General features: G+C 55.0%; 3 protein-coding genes and 1 non-coding gene across 4 annotated transcripts; 2 read left to right on the top strand and 2 right to left on the bottom strand.

Moving 5' to 3' along the window:
• Positions 1 to 2,423: 2,423 nt before the first annotated feature.
• Positions 2,424 to 2,537, top strand: B0H64DRAFT_t67. The gene has a single exon. It is a non-coding gene; the product is annotated as a tRNA-Leu (tRNA).
• A 325-nt stretch (positions 2,538 to 2,862) lies between these two features.
• Positions 2,863 to 5,955, bottom strand: B0H64DRAFT_440323 (aspartic peptidase domain-containing protein; the record flags this gene model as incomplete). Its single annotated transcript, XM_062806478.1, has 4 exons — positions 2,863 to 3,030; positions 3,103 to 3,933; positions 3,989 to 4,391; positions 5,237 to 5,955. 4 exons carry the CDS (start codon positions 5,953 to 5,955, stop codon positions 2,863 to 2,865), a joined length of 2,121 nt encoding a protein of 706 aa, XP_062660338.1.
• Positions 5,956 to 6,435: 480 nt separating this feature from the next.
• B0H64DRAFT_473017 (uncharacterized protein) lies at positions 6,436 to 8,944 on the top strand. The gene is made up of 4 exons (XM_062807970.1): positions 6,436 to 6,850; positions 6,946 to 7,906; positions 7,956 to 8,429; positions 8,497 to 8,944. The coding sequence occupies exons 1-4, from the start codon at positions 6,659 to 6,661 to the stop codon at positions 8,736 to 8,738; spliced, it is 1,869 nt and encodes a 622-aa protein (XP_062660337.1). The 5' UTR covers positions 6,436 to 6,658; the 3' UTR covers positions 8,739 to 8,944.
• Positions 8,945 to 9,748: 804 nt separating this feature from the next.
• Positions 9,749 to 10,803, bottom strand: B0H64DRAFT_320262 (t-SNARE; the record flags this gene model as incomplete). The annotated part of the gene is made up of 2 exons (XM_062800457.1): positions 9,749 to 10,120; positions 10,198 to 10,803. 2 exons carry the CDS (start codon positions 10,801 to 10,803, stop codon positions 9,749 to 9,751), a joined length of 978 nt encoding a protein of 325 aa, XP_062660336.1.
• Between the last annotated feature and the right edge of the window lie 1,421 nt (positions 10,804 to 12,224).

Raw genomic sequence — 12,224 nt, 5'->3', positions numbered from 1 at the left:
CGGCGATGAGTCGGTAGGGAAGGGGAGGGTGGCACCTAGGTGGGCGCGATGGTGCGGGGAGCTACGATGACGTTGAGGCAGCTCGATCTTATGTGTCGTGGGTAGAGCAAGTCGGACCTCTGCGGGTTGGTCTCTCTTATCTGTCCCGGAGTGAAACTTGGAGATATATCTAGGTAGATAGGGCCGAACCGTCCTGCGGTTGCAGAATCAACCGGAAGTGGAAAGCCGCGGAGGCAGTGCAGGTCAGGATTCGAGGAAAGAGCTCACGGGCCCAAGGCGAGCCGAGAAGGATACTGTCGGGACTGTGTAGGCGCGATCGAAGAGGGGAGCAGAGGCGCAAAGTGCAGCTCAAATTTGGACAGGAGACCCTGGGTCGGGGCTGCCAGGTAGCGCAAGTTTAACCAAGTGCCAGGCAGGGCTGTCCAAGTCAGAGAGAGCGACCGTGCTCCCAGCGAAGGAATGGGAGTGGTCAAAGAGCAGAACGGAGCAGCCAGAGGCGAAGTTGCTCCTCTAGTGCTTTCCAAAAGAACGGATGTTTGAAGAGACGCGAATTGGTGAGCCGTGGCTCGGACTGGGCCTTTGAAGCAACAAGGCTGCGCGACGGATGGCGTTGTCTTTTTTTTAGACTGCTCCTCACGGAATGGAGTTGAATTGAGCCTGGAAGCAGAGGGTGGCTCGGGCTGACTGCTACGGTAAAGTGGCATGGTAAGAATAGTGTCTGACCTCTTCCGGTTAGTGCATCCTGGTGGTCTTGACCAATGCGGGTTGGTTCAGCAGGCAGGCACCCGATGGGCAAGAAAAGCCAAACTCCAAATGCAGATGTCGACCATGGAAACCTTGAGCCGTCAACTGTTGGAACGAAACGAAAGTTATCATGAAACCCAAAGAAACTGTATTTTACTCCATTTACTTTTCTTCTTTTACCCCGTTTCTTTTATTTGTTTTTTTGGTCGATTTCTTGTTATTGGTTCTTTTTACTTGATTCCTTTCTTTCCTTTCGAGTTCGGCTTTTTTTGGCCAGAGGCTGGCAGGGCACTCCCATCCTCAGCGCTTGCGAGTCACTCCGCTTCCCTGCTTCACTCAACCACCACCCATCATCGACACAATCAGATCCGGGGTCGCCACAGTTTCCTTCTGCATTCAGGCAGCGATTACCTTTTGCATTTAATATTTTAGTTATACATGTGTAACAGGCGCAACCAACAGAACGTCGTGCCGGTCATATGCCGAATTTCTCGCCTGCCACGCTTCCCGCCGCCAGAGGAACGGAACTGGAGCGGGAGCGCGATGATGCACAGAGAGGCCTTGGCTGCCTAGAGGAGCAAACCGAAACCCGATTGCACCTTTTCCGGAACATTTTGTCGCGTACAGGACCGTGTCAATCCCGTGTAGATTAATGACAAGTTTGAATGAGCTTGACCAATCGTGAGAGCCCCCTCAAATGCGGGCGCCACCTCCATAATGATGAGACGATGGCGTTGGTTTGCATGGAGCACGTCTTCTTGAGTCACCCTCCAAAAAGCCCGGGGCTACCGGGAGCGCAGACCAAGCTTCGAAGGCGGCCTCCACCATAGAAGGAGCTGGTTCTAAGCTCATACTAGTTCCAGACAGGACGCAGAGCTTCGGACGACAGCATGACGAAAGCGCCCCGTGGCGGACTCCCGTCTCGAACCCTCGGTGTGGAGGGCACCCGCCGGGTCCGCATTGCAACGACGACACCCCCCCTACGAGTTCCTAGCACGTCCAAGACGTCACAGCTTCAAAGGATGCCAGATAAGGGAAGGCTCCGAGGATTGTTGCCTCCTATCTCGGGGGGTGACGAAGTCCCAGCTGTAGTCTCAGCTTCTCGGGGTATGTCATCTTTGATTGGTGTTCCGCGTTCAAGCCTCGGCCGTCTCGTTTCTGTTGTGTTCCCAAGGGGCGCAAAAGCAGACACTCAAACCTTGTTCCGGAAAGCTTGCGCCAAGTTAGTACGTGATACATAAATACGGTTCTTGATATCTACAGGCCAAAGCTTAAATTCTTGGCCGTAAACTTGCTTCGCCTGGTTTCACTTACCAGAAGAGCTCGAGTTACACGGTAGACTAAATGTGGAACTAAAACTGCTGAGATCCCAGCTCCCGTCAATAACTTATCAGTTCCCAAACCGCCTTCTATTCTCACTTACGCCTCACCTCCAAACCCCGTGCCACTTCAATCGTTTATTGTTATTGACTCCCCAACAAGAAGAATCAACAACCCCCACTTAGTTCAACAGCAATGAGAAAGCTTATCCCCTCACAAGTGGGGATGAAATAAACCCCGCCTCGAGCCCGCAGTGCCCATGAACCGCTCTCCACCCCACCCCCAGTCAACAAAACCAGCACACCATACTGTGTAAACCCTCACTCCACAAGCTCGAAATATCCACAAACACACTTCACGGCAAGGTGGCCGAGCGGTCTAAGGCGCCAGGTTCAGGCCCACCTGAATTCATAGATCCCACAAGATTTCCTGGTCTCAGTAATGGGGCGTGAGTTCGAATCTCACCCTTGTCATGATAACTACCTATCTATTCAGTGGAATAAATCCATCTTTTTGTGCTGCCCGGCTTCTATTCTTTTTAGTAGTTGGAAACCTCTACCGTAGATAGACCGACACTGGAGGGCGTGGGACGGAAGAAACAGAAGCTTATCTGGGTTGGTATTTCTTCTTGTTCACAAGGGACTAGCACAACAAAATAAAAAACAGGAAACCTCAACATCAAACCCAGCGAGTAAACACGAGTTACCAACCAACCCCTTCAAGTGCCTAGGTAAATACTGCCATACCTCTACAATGCCCCCCCCCAAAACAAAGATCAGGGGGGAAAACACCCCTTACTCATTCCCTCTCCTGAAACACTATCGTAGAGACGTCCCCATAGCCCTTCTTGACCCCCATCTTCTTGCGCTCCTCTGGCGTCAAAGGTTGCAGGTCATACTTGACAGGGCGCTCGAATGGTTCGATCTTGCGGACAGCACCGAAGCGGTTGTTGCCCTGGTCCCAAATCTGCAGCATAATCACCTAGTCAGCCATCACAAGCTCCCGTGGGTACGAATCACTCTGCCCGCCCAAACTTACCGCGTAGATCGACCGGAGAAAGGTGTGGCCGAGAATGTCGAAGGGGTTCTCGCCGCGGGACTGCACGCCGCCGTAGAAGAATGTCTTGTTGGCCGGGGCGAAGATCAAGTCCTCCTTCTGGATACCAAACTCCTTCTCGCCGACGGCGATGCTGAAGTCGGGGAGTTCGTCAACCGGGATGCTTTGGGGGATGGTCCAGCCCTGGTACTCCTCGTTGTACTCGGCGCCCGGGATTCTGGAGTAGAGGGCGCTGCAGACATCGTCCGAGACGAGGGCGAGGGTGGTGCCCGTGTCGCCGATGGCCTTGTTGCCCTCCATCGAGATTTGCTCGCCGTTGACGCTGGCGTGCTCGCTGGAGAACATCCAGAAGCCCGCCGACTTGTCAATGCCGGTCCAGGCAATCTCCTCGCCAGATGACTTGACAAGCTCCTCGTCGATCCAGCCGAAGGTGAAGAAGGACCGCCGGTCCTCGGCTCGGTTGCTGTACATGGCCGACGTGAACAGCTCTGCCTCTGTGGGAATGTCTTCCTGGACGATCATGTTGTCGACGGGGGTGAGCTGGGGATCCGGCTCGCCGTTCAACTGGACCGTGTTGATATTGTAGAACGCGAGGCCGAGGATGCCATCCATGGTGCCCTCGCTAAACTGCGCCGACATCTCGTTCGCGATCTCGATAGCTTGCCGCTTAATGATGATGCCGCCTAGCACCAGAACATCGGTACCGACGGTGCCCGAGGCCGAGCTGCCATCGCCGTACTGGACCTTCCAGGTCTTTCCCTCGGCAAGCTCGAATGACGACGACTTCTTGTGATCAAACTTCTTGTGGCTAACCTGGGTCACATCATTTTCAGCGTTGGGGCGTGTCATATGTCTCGGGGGAGCATACCCAAAGGTCGGCAGAGCCGGTGTCAAAATCCAACATGACCTTCTGCACCTCACGGCCAACGCCGGTGCCAATCGTGACCTCACAAAGATATTCGGCATCATTCTGTTGGTCCTCGGCAGTGACTTCCCCGGCCTCTTTCTCATCCTTGACTCTCTTGAAGAGGCCGCACCATATATGGCCTGGCCTGACTCCCGGCGCAGCGCTGGGTGGGGCGTCGTCGGATTTGATGAACTTCTGGTAGTAAGGACCAGGCTGTGTGGGTTGGAAACCGAACCGGTTCAGCACCGAGACATAGGATTTGGTGCCGTGGCGTTTGTAGTTGCTGTTTGGGATCGCCTTGACTTTGTGGAGAGCCATCCTCTTCCGCAATTCGGCATGGGTCTGGTAGAGCGCTTCCTCCATCCTGAGGAGTGGGATTGCTTGTGGCGGTAAAGGAGTTGGGCGAAGCGGCAAGCTGAGTGTGTCAAGAGAGATCCGAAACTAGTAGGTCCAGGGAAAGTTGCCGAGTGTTTTATGCAAAAGGAGAGAAACGAGCTGAGTGAGTCTGGAGCGAGGGCGGCCGATTTAACCCCGGCGGAAATGAGAAGAATTTAGGAAGGTAAGTAAGGGAATATTGATTGGATCAGGAGATTCATGGGTGTAACCATGGCCCATGGAAAGGGCGAGTGAACGGTTGCTGGGTGGGAATTATCGTGGCACACTTGGAAAGTGTGGTAGAGTACCGGCTAGGGGTGTGAAGGACAAAAAGGTGAAGGCGTGCTTATTCGGACCTTCTCTCGTAGGGGTAACCAAGGCAACCTAGCAAGCGGGTAACCATGGAACATATAACTTAGACCCCGGGACACATTGGGAAGGTACCTTGGACATGGCTGGCGTGGTGTATCCCCATATCACTCTTCCCCTACGGCACTGGTTGGTTTAAGTACTACCTCAACTTACCGAGGCCGTGAGAGGGCTGATTGAGTGTTCGCTGGCGGACACCTTGTGGCCATGTTGAAAACCCGAACCGTGTTTCATGGGCAGGGTAAAAGGTAGGCGAGATATGGATTTTGATGGGCCTTCACGACAATGGCGGTTGATCCAGTTTGACTTTCCCAAAGAAGAACCCCCTCACCCCATTGCTCAACCAGCACTCTTCACCATCAACGAGGGAGCCCGCTAAAATGGTGTCTTCAACGGCAATTGCCCTGACCTGTGTTAGGGACGACTTGCCAATAGGCATGAAGAAGCGATAGGATGTTGACAAACCTCTCTAGCGCCCATCTCCTTGTTGTACCGCTTTGACCACCACTTCCATCCTTCAAGCTGTACTCCTTGCTCACGGCTGGTGTTGCCCACCTTCCATCCCTCCAGAAGTAGGGCGTCGTCATGGAGCCTTCCATGACGGCACCATCAGCTTCATTGATAATGAGAACTTCTTTCTTGTCGGGGAGGTTGATCTGTGCCCGCTGCCGTGCCCCGTCATAAGCCACTCGCTTGGTTGTCTTAAAGTGAGTGTGCTCGGAGCGAGTCGTGATCGGAGTATCGACCAAAATTTCATAGCCCGTGAGCTTGGATGGCATGGTTTGATCTGTGTCTTTATGCTCTGTCCCTTCTGGGGGAGGGAGGTTTTCCGGGAAGAGGTTTGCAAGGGTCGTTTCCGGGACCGGGCCGGTGGTTATGGATAGCTCGCCATCCCTCGCAATGGCTATCTTTACTCTCAATGCAGACTGTTGATTCCCCCCGATGTTGCTTTCGGCAAGTTCTACTAATTGTTTCAGGCCGGCATCCCCTTCGAGAACCTTCACAGCGGCATTCCAGCCCCAATGGGTGGCTGCTCGGAGCATGCGATCCCTGTGATAGTCGAGCATGTAAAGGGGAGACGGATTAGCCCAGTTCCAGCCAGCGTAGTTGAGCTTGCTGGCCGAAACTTGCAGCAGGGCTGGGTCATAGCGGAGGGAAGTGAAGAGTTGGAAATCGTCATCCATTGTCAATGCTAGCCGAAATCTGAACCTTCGGGTGGTCGGTGGAGAGAACTGGTAAGTGATGTGGTCCTATTGAGATGGTCGTGTGAAGGAGGGGTTGGCGATTTATGTGTAGATCTGTATGTAGGTAGTTTGTATTTCGTAAGTAGGTAGTTGATTTTCAAACCTTGCTTAAGGTAACCTGCGGATAGTCGAGTTCACTCAAGCGTCGGAATACTAATTTAGGTACGAAGTTATTTGGTTAGCTTCATGGCATGGGGTTACCCCTCGCCCAGCCGTCCTTGGCCTGGGCCTTATCAACATGTTTCATCCGGGATTTTGTGAAGTGACGAGGGTACGAAGTCCAGCTGGGGTCACAGGCTTGTGCCAAGCGAGACAGGCACGACAGGGCCTGGGTAGGCGGGCAGTTCGGAAAAACAGTGTCACGGTCCACCTCCTGCAGCGAGGGGACGACGTAATTGGGCGGGCCCGATCTTGCACCGATTTTTTTTGGTTCCAAGCTTCGGCCGAGGACGCCCGCCAGGCGAGTCCAGCTTTCCGTGGTGCGCACCTGCATCATCATTGTTGAATTGGTAACAAAACATCGCGGTCACTTGACGGCATTTACTCTCCATTCCGACTGCCCTAGACATCAAACGTCGTGGGATTCCTCTTTTGTCCTTGACCTTCAATTCCAAATTTCCATCTTTCGCGGCCCAACTTAATCATGGCTACCATCCCCCCCCCGACAAGCCCCATGGGGACCCCTTCGGCACCAATACCAGCCGATTCGTCACTGTGGGATCGCATCTCGACATGGGTCTCGGAGCACAAGGCCGTGGTCTACACTATTGCCGGTGTCGCCGTTGTCGTCACAACTGCCGGCGCTGTCTACTATGTCACCAGCGGGCCTAGCGAGGTGAGCTTCTTGCCCCCCCGTCGCCGAGCTACGGAAACGCTGCCGAGTCCAGCACCCCCTCCCCCACCCATGCTAATAATTGGCCCCGTCGACAGGAATCAACACCCAAGCTCAGCAAGAAGGAGAGGCGGAAACGGAAGCAGGCCGAGAGGGATGCCGAAGCCAGGTCCACGTCCGCAAAGGACGCCGTGTCTCCAGCTGCCGCGGGCAAGGCTGCTTCTGTCGAATCTGCGGACGAACTACCCGAGATCGACGAGGCCTTTGTCCAGGGTCTCTCCGAAACCGAGCGTCAGCAGTACGCCCAAAAGTTGAAGGAGGCCGGCAACAAGGCCTACGGCGCCAAGGACTTCGAAAAGGCCATTGGGCTCTACTCCAAGGCCGTGCTCTGCAAGCCCGATCCGGTCTACTACTCCAACCGCGCCGCCTGCTACAATGCGCTTAGCGAATGGGACAAGGTCGTCGAGGACACCACCGCTGCTATCAACCTCAACCCCGAGTACATCAAGGCCCTCAACCGCCGTGCCAATGCCTATGACCACCTGGGCAAGTACAGCGAAGCGCTTCTCGACTTCACCGCGAGCTGCATAATCGATGGGTTCCGGAACGAGCAGAGCGCACAGGCTGTCGAGCGTCTGCTCAAGAAGTTTGCCGAGACGAAGGCGAAAGAAATCCTCGAGACAAAGCCGTCTAAGCTCCCGAGCTCCACGTTTGTCGGGAACTACCTCCAAAGCTTCCGCCTAAAGCCCCGTCCGGATGGCTTGGAAGACTCGGAGGAGTTGGAGGAGGATACCGGATTGGGCCAGCTGCAGAAGGGGTTGAAGGCGTTGGAGAGCAAGACGGGGCCGGGCTACGAGGAGGCTGCCGAGGCTTTCGACCAGGCCTTGGAACTTGGCGATCTCGACGAGCACGAAGCATACGCCTACAACCTTCGCGGAACCTTCCGTTGCCTGAAGGGAAAGCACGAGGAAGCGCTGGCGGATCTGTCCAAGAGCATCGAGTTGGACCCGGAGATGACCCAGAGTTACATCAAGCGCGCGAGCATGAATCTAGAGCTTGGTAAGTTTGGCCGTTCATGTGATCCGTAACGCATGACTGACCATCCTAGGTTCCCCTGAGAAGGCTGAGGAGGATTTCGCGGCTGCCCTGTCCAAGAACGCCGAGGATCCTGACATCTACTACCACCGGGCTCAGCTGCACTTCATCAAGGGCGAGTTTTCCGAGGCACAGAAGGACTACCAGAAGTCGATCGACCTCGACCCCGACTTCATCTTCTCCCACATCCAGCTCGGTGTGACCCAGTACAAGACGGGTTCGATCGCCTCGTCCATGGCCACTTTCCGCCGCTGCATGAAGAACTTCGAGAAGACTCCCGACGTCTACAACTACTACGGCGAGCTGCTCCTCGATCAGGACAAGCACCAAGAGGCCATCGAGAAGTTCGACACGGCCATTGAACTCGAGCGCGAGACCAAGCCCACGTGCATGAACGTGCTGCCGCTCATCAACAAGTCCCTCGCCGTGTTCCAATGGAAGCAAGATTTCTCCGAGGCCGAGAAGCTTTGCGAGAAGGCTCTTATCAGTACGTCACTCCCTTTGCTCACTCCCCCGCACTCCAATAGGCACTTCTTACTAACATGTGGAACTAGTCGACCCCGAGTGCGACATCGCCGTCGCCACCATGGCTCAGCTGCTCCTCCAGCAGGGCAAGGTGACCGAGGCCCTCAGGTATTTCGAGCGTGCCGCCGAGCTGGCTCGTACCGAAGGCGAGCTGGTTAACGCGCTCTCATACGCTGAGGCTACTCGGACACAGATCCAGGTCCAAGAAAAGTACCCCAAGTTAGCTAGCAAGCTGCAGGGTATGGGCCAGGGCCAGGCCATGATGCGGTAAACGTTGTGTTCATAGGCGAAATTGATGGCCAACGTTGATCAATCACACAGCCAATTCGTCCATCAAACCATACTTAGTTGACTGGGATGAGCTTTGGTTATGTAAAGGGAAAAGAAAAGTGCTTGACAATGTGACCTGGCGGTGGGTGAGACATATACATCACCACCGGGCTCCTATGTCTCTCTTTATATACCTTATCTCTCGGGGGGGTAGAGGGATTTTGCTGCGTTTATTCTGTACGATTGGGAAAAGGGGAGGGGTTACCGGGGAGGCAAGAAGTCCTCCGTGAAAAGGCGGTATCGCGGAGGCAGACTCAACAAGATTTTTTCACGCAAGGGTCTCTCTGTCATGGTTTGCGCGGGCACCTGAATCGAGATTGGGGGCACCTGGCGCTGTAGTTGTAAACGCGTACCTCTAGTAATAATACTTCCCTCAAACATCCTTGTGTATGCGATTTGACCGGCCAAGGTAGTCGGTCGCGGGGACAACGCCGATACAGTTACAACAAACACCTCGATGCCAAAGCTGCCTCCCCATCCTCATACACCACCACTCTTTCCCCCTTCTAGACGTGAGTCAAAAGACACCAATGTATTCTAAAACGGTCGTTCTGAAAAGAAATCATTACTGAGTGTCAAATACACATGTACGCTAGTGTCGTACGTTATACCCGTACTTCTTCAAGCCTCCCCCACCACATAAAACTAACATAGCCCAACCCGCCCAAATTTGTACCGAACAAAGTATGCCCAGGTGTGTGTAGCCCACACAGCCACCGCTAGGTTATACCGAAAACACTCTGCCCAACGAACTCATTAGAGAACATACAACGTGAAAGAACACCCAGCCCACTCCCCGGGGCTTCGCTTCCATTACCCATCGCCCGCCCCGTGCTCGCGTCTCGCACATCCCTTCCCCCGCCTCTCCCGTACATATATAACAGCCCCCCGCCCCCAACCCCCACCCCAAAACCTCCCCTAAAATCGACTGGACTACCCCTGCCCACCCACTCACTGGGTACCGTTGTTCGCAGCATCGGCCCCCGCCTGGTTAAGGCCGAAGTACAGGCCGACGGCGAGGGCGATGATGATGACGATGAGGACGCAGATGCCGAGGCACCACCACTTGAGCTTGCGGGCGCGGAGGGCGCTGACGGTGCTCTTCTTGATCTGGACGTTGGCGCCGTCGAGCTGCTGGGTCGTCTCCTCGGCCTTGGTGGCCACGTCGGCGACCAGGGCTTCCTGCTCCACGATCTGGTTGTTGAGGATCTCGAGCAGCTCCAGCAGCTGCAGGATCGACTTCTCGATCTTGATCATGTCGTTGTGCCGCGCCCGCACGCTGCCGAGCACCGTCGCGCCGTGGCCGCTGCGGTTCGTTCGGAGCTGGAATAGGGGTCAGCGATGGTTGTTTTGGATTATGGGGGTGAGGGGGGGAGCAATCGGCGAGAGTGGATACGTACAGCAGTCTGGAAAATGCCCTCGTCACCCCAGTCGGCGTCGGCCGCCTGCTGCACCTGCTCCTCGGTCGCATTTGGGTTGACGATGCGGTATTGGCGGGCGATCTGCTCGCGGAACCGCTGCTTGTACTGCTGCTCTTCTTCTAGGAACTTCTGGATCGTGTCCTTGAAGTCCGAGTTGAGGCTCTCGAACTGCCGCTTCTTCAGCGCGAAGGTGCTGTCCGACGTGCGCTCCGTGTCGGTCTTGAGTTGCTGGATCTGGCCGCGAATCGACGTGTTCTTGACCTGCGTCGCCGCTACCAGGTCGTCCAGCTGCTGCCGCGCCCTGTCGTCGCCACTGGCGAGCGCCTGCTGGTGCAGGCTCGCGATGTTCTGGATGCTGGTCGTCAGACCCTTGATGTCTTGGCGGATGGCCGATACGCGCTGCAAGAAGTCGTTTTGCGAGAGGAAGTTGCCGCCGCCTTGTTGCTGTTGCGGGAGTGACCCGTATTGTCCTTGTTGCGGCGAACCGTACTGCTCTTCTGCGTAAGGTGATCCATACTGCTGTCCGTATTGTTGCCCATATTGCTGCTGGGGAGAGCCGTATTGTTGTTGCCCATAGGAGTGCATCTCATGCTGTTCCTGTTGCGCAGCCTGCGTCAGCTGCCAAAATCAATTCGGAATCCGGGGGTGTCGCCGCATGCTTTCGGTGGGTTGAAATACTCGTCCGAATCGCAAAGCATCCCGCGCGACCCGGGGAAATGACTTACTGGCTGGCCGTAGCCGGCCTCAGCACCCGGTCCCTGGTTGTAAGGGTTGTAGGACATGGCCGCGCAATTGGATGGCCCTTTGTTGCTCAGTATCGGTTTCGCAGTAGCCGAATTATTATCGCGCCCGCTGAAGAAGGGGGGATGTGTAGTAGCGCGCGGTTGTTCTTTTTTTTCGTCTAACAATGACGGGAGGAAGAACGGTTGAACAAGGCGGGCGGCCAGTCAGCCTTTTTGGCGAAATTGGCTTTCCTGGGGTGCAGGCAGCTGCTTCGCCCTTCAAGCTGCTGATGTCTGCTGTGGCTGGCGGTCGATGGTCTGTGCCAAGAATGGCAAGGTTTGGTCTCCACAGCATGCTTGTTCCACATTTCATCCCCACTCCGGGCCAGAATTTGGATGATGCGCCGTATTCTTGACTCCACTGTGCAGGGAGAAGATCTCACTCAAGAAGCGTTGCGACTGCGAGTGGAGAGCATACTGTGTATTCGTACAAAGAACACGATAAATGCACTGACCATTGACCAGCAAGACAATCTCCAAGATCACCTACATCTAATCTTTTTCTTGGTCTTCTATAGTTCAATTGCATCGAACTCCCCGCTCGACAACATTACTTAGCCACAGAACATTCAAGATGGCGTCACGTAACGAGGCTGAGGGAGTGGACTGCAGGTCTCCACCTTTTGTTTTGCCTTGTGCGACAAGCGGATGCGAACTCAGCCTTGGCTTGCGTGGGTGTGTCCATGAGACCCAACGGCCCGGGGTGGGTTGGTTTTCTCCAACGGGACACCTGCAAGATAAAATTCCGTTGCCGGTCCGAACTAACTTGACTGTGGCTGACCTGTCTCATTTTGTTGGCTCTTGATATATTCGTACATGGGCCGGTTATTTCATCCCATGCCGCCGATTTCTGAGTGATCCCCTAAGAATACGATAAAACGGCGACTGCTGACATTGCCATGCACGATTGGCTTGAATGCCTGCAGATCTTTCCCCCCAAAACATGCTACCATCGGATACGCCGCTCAGGTTTCCACCGGTGCCTCTCCGCAGTCCGTCTCACGCCCCTTCACGCCCTTCAATCCGGATAACCACCACTTCAGCTTGGTGAGCAGCGATGAGCGGCACTGGCATAAAAAGCGACACTGCAGCTTCTAGCATAGAAAGGTCGCCTTTTCTCGGCCTCGTCTTTTTTCCGTGCCCCTAGACCCGCTGTCGCCGGGGTGGTTATAGCATGTCTGTCGGTTCAACTCACGTTCCGTGGGACGACTCAGAGCGTGATTG

The sequence above is a fragment of the Chaetomium fimeti genome (genome assembly GCF_033439085.1).
Source record: "Chaetomium fimeti strain CBS 168.71 chromosome Unknown B0H64scaffold_3, whole genome shotgun sequence".
In the NCBI taxonomy this organism is placed as follows: Eukaryota; Fungi; Ascomycota; class Sordariomycetes; order Sordariales; family Chaetomiaceae; genus Chaetomium; species Chaetomium fimeti.
Note: the sequence above shows the minus strand (reverse complement) of the source record. Positions and strands in the feature narration are given on the sequence as shown.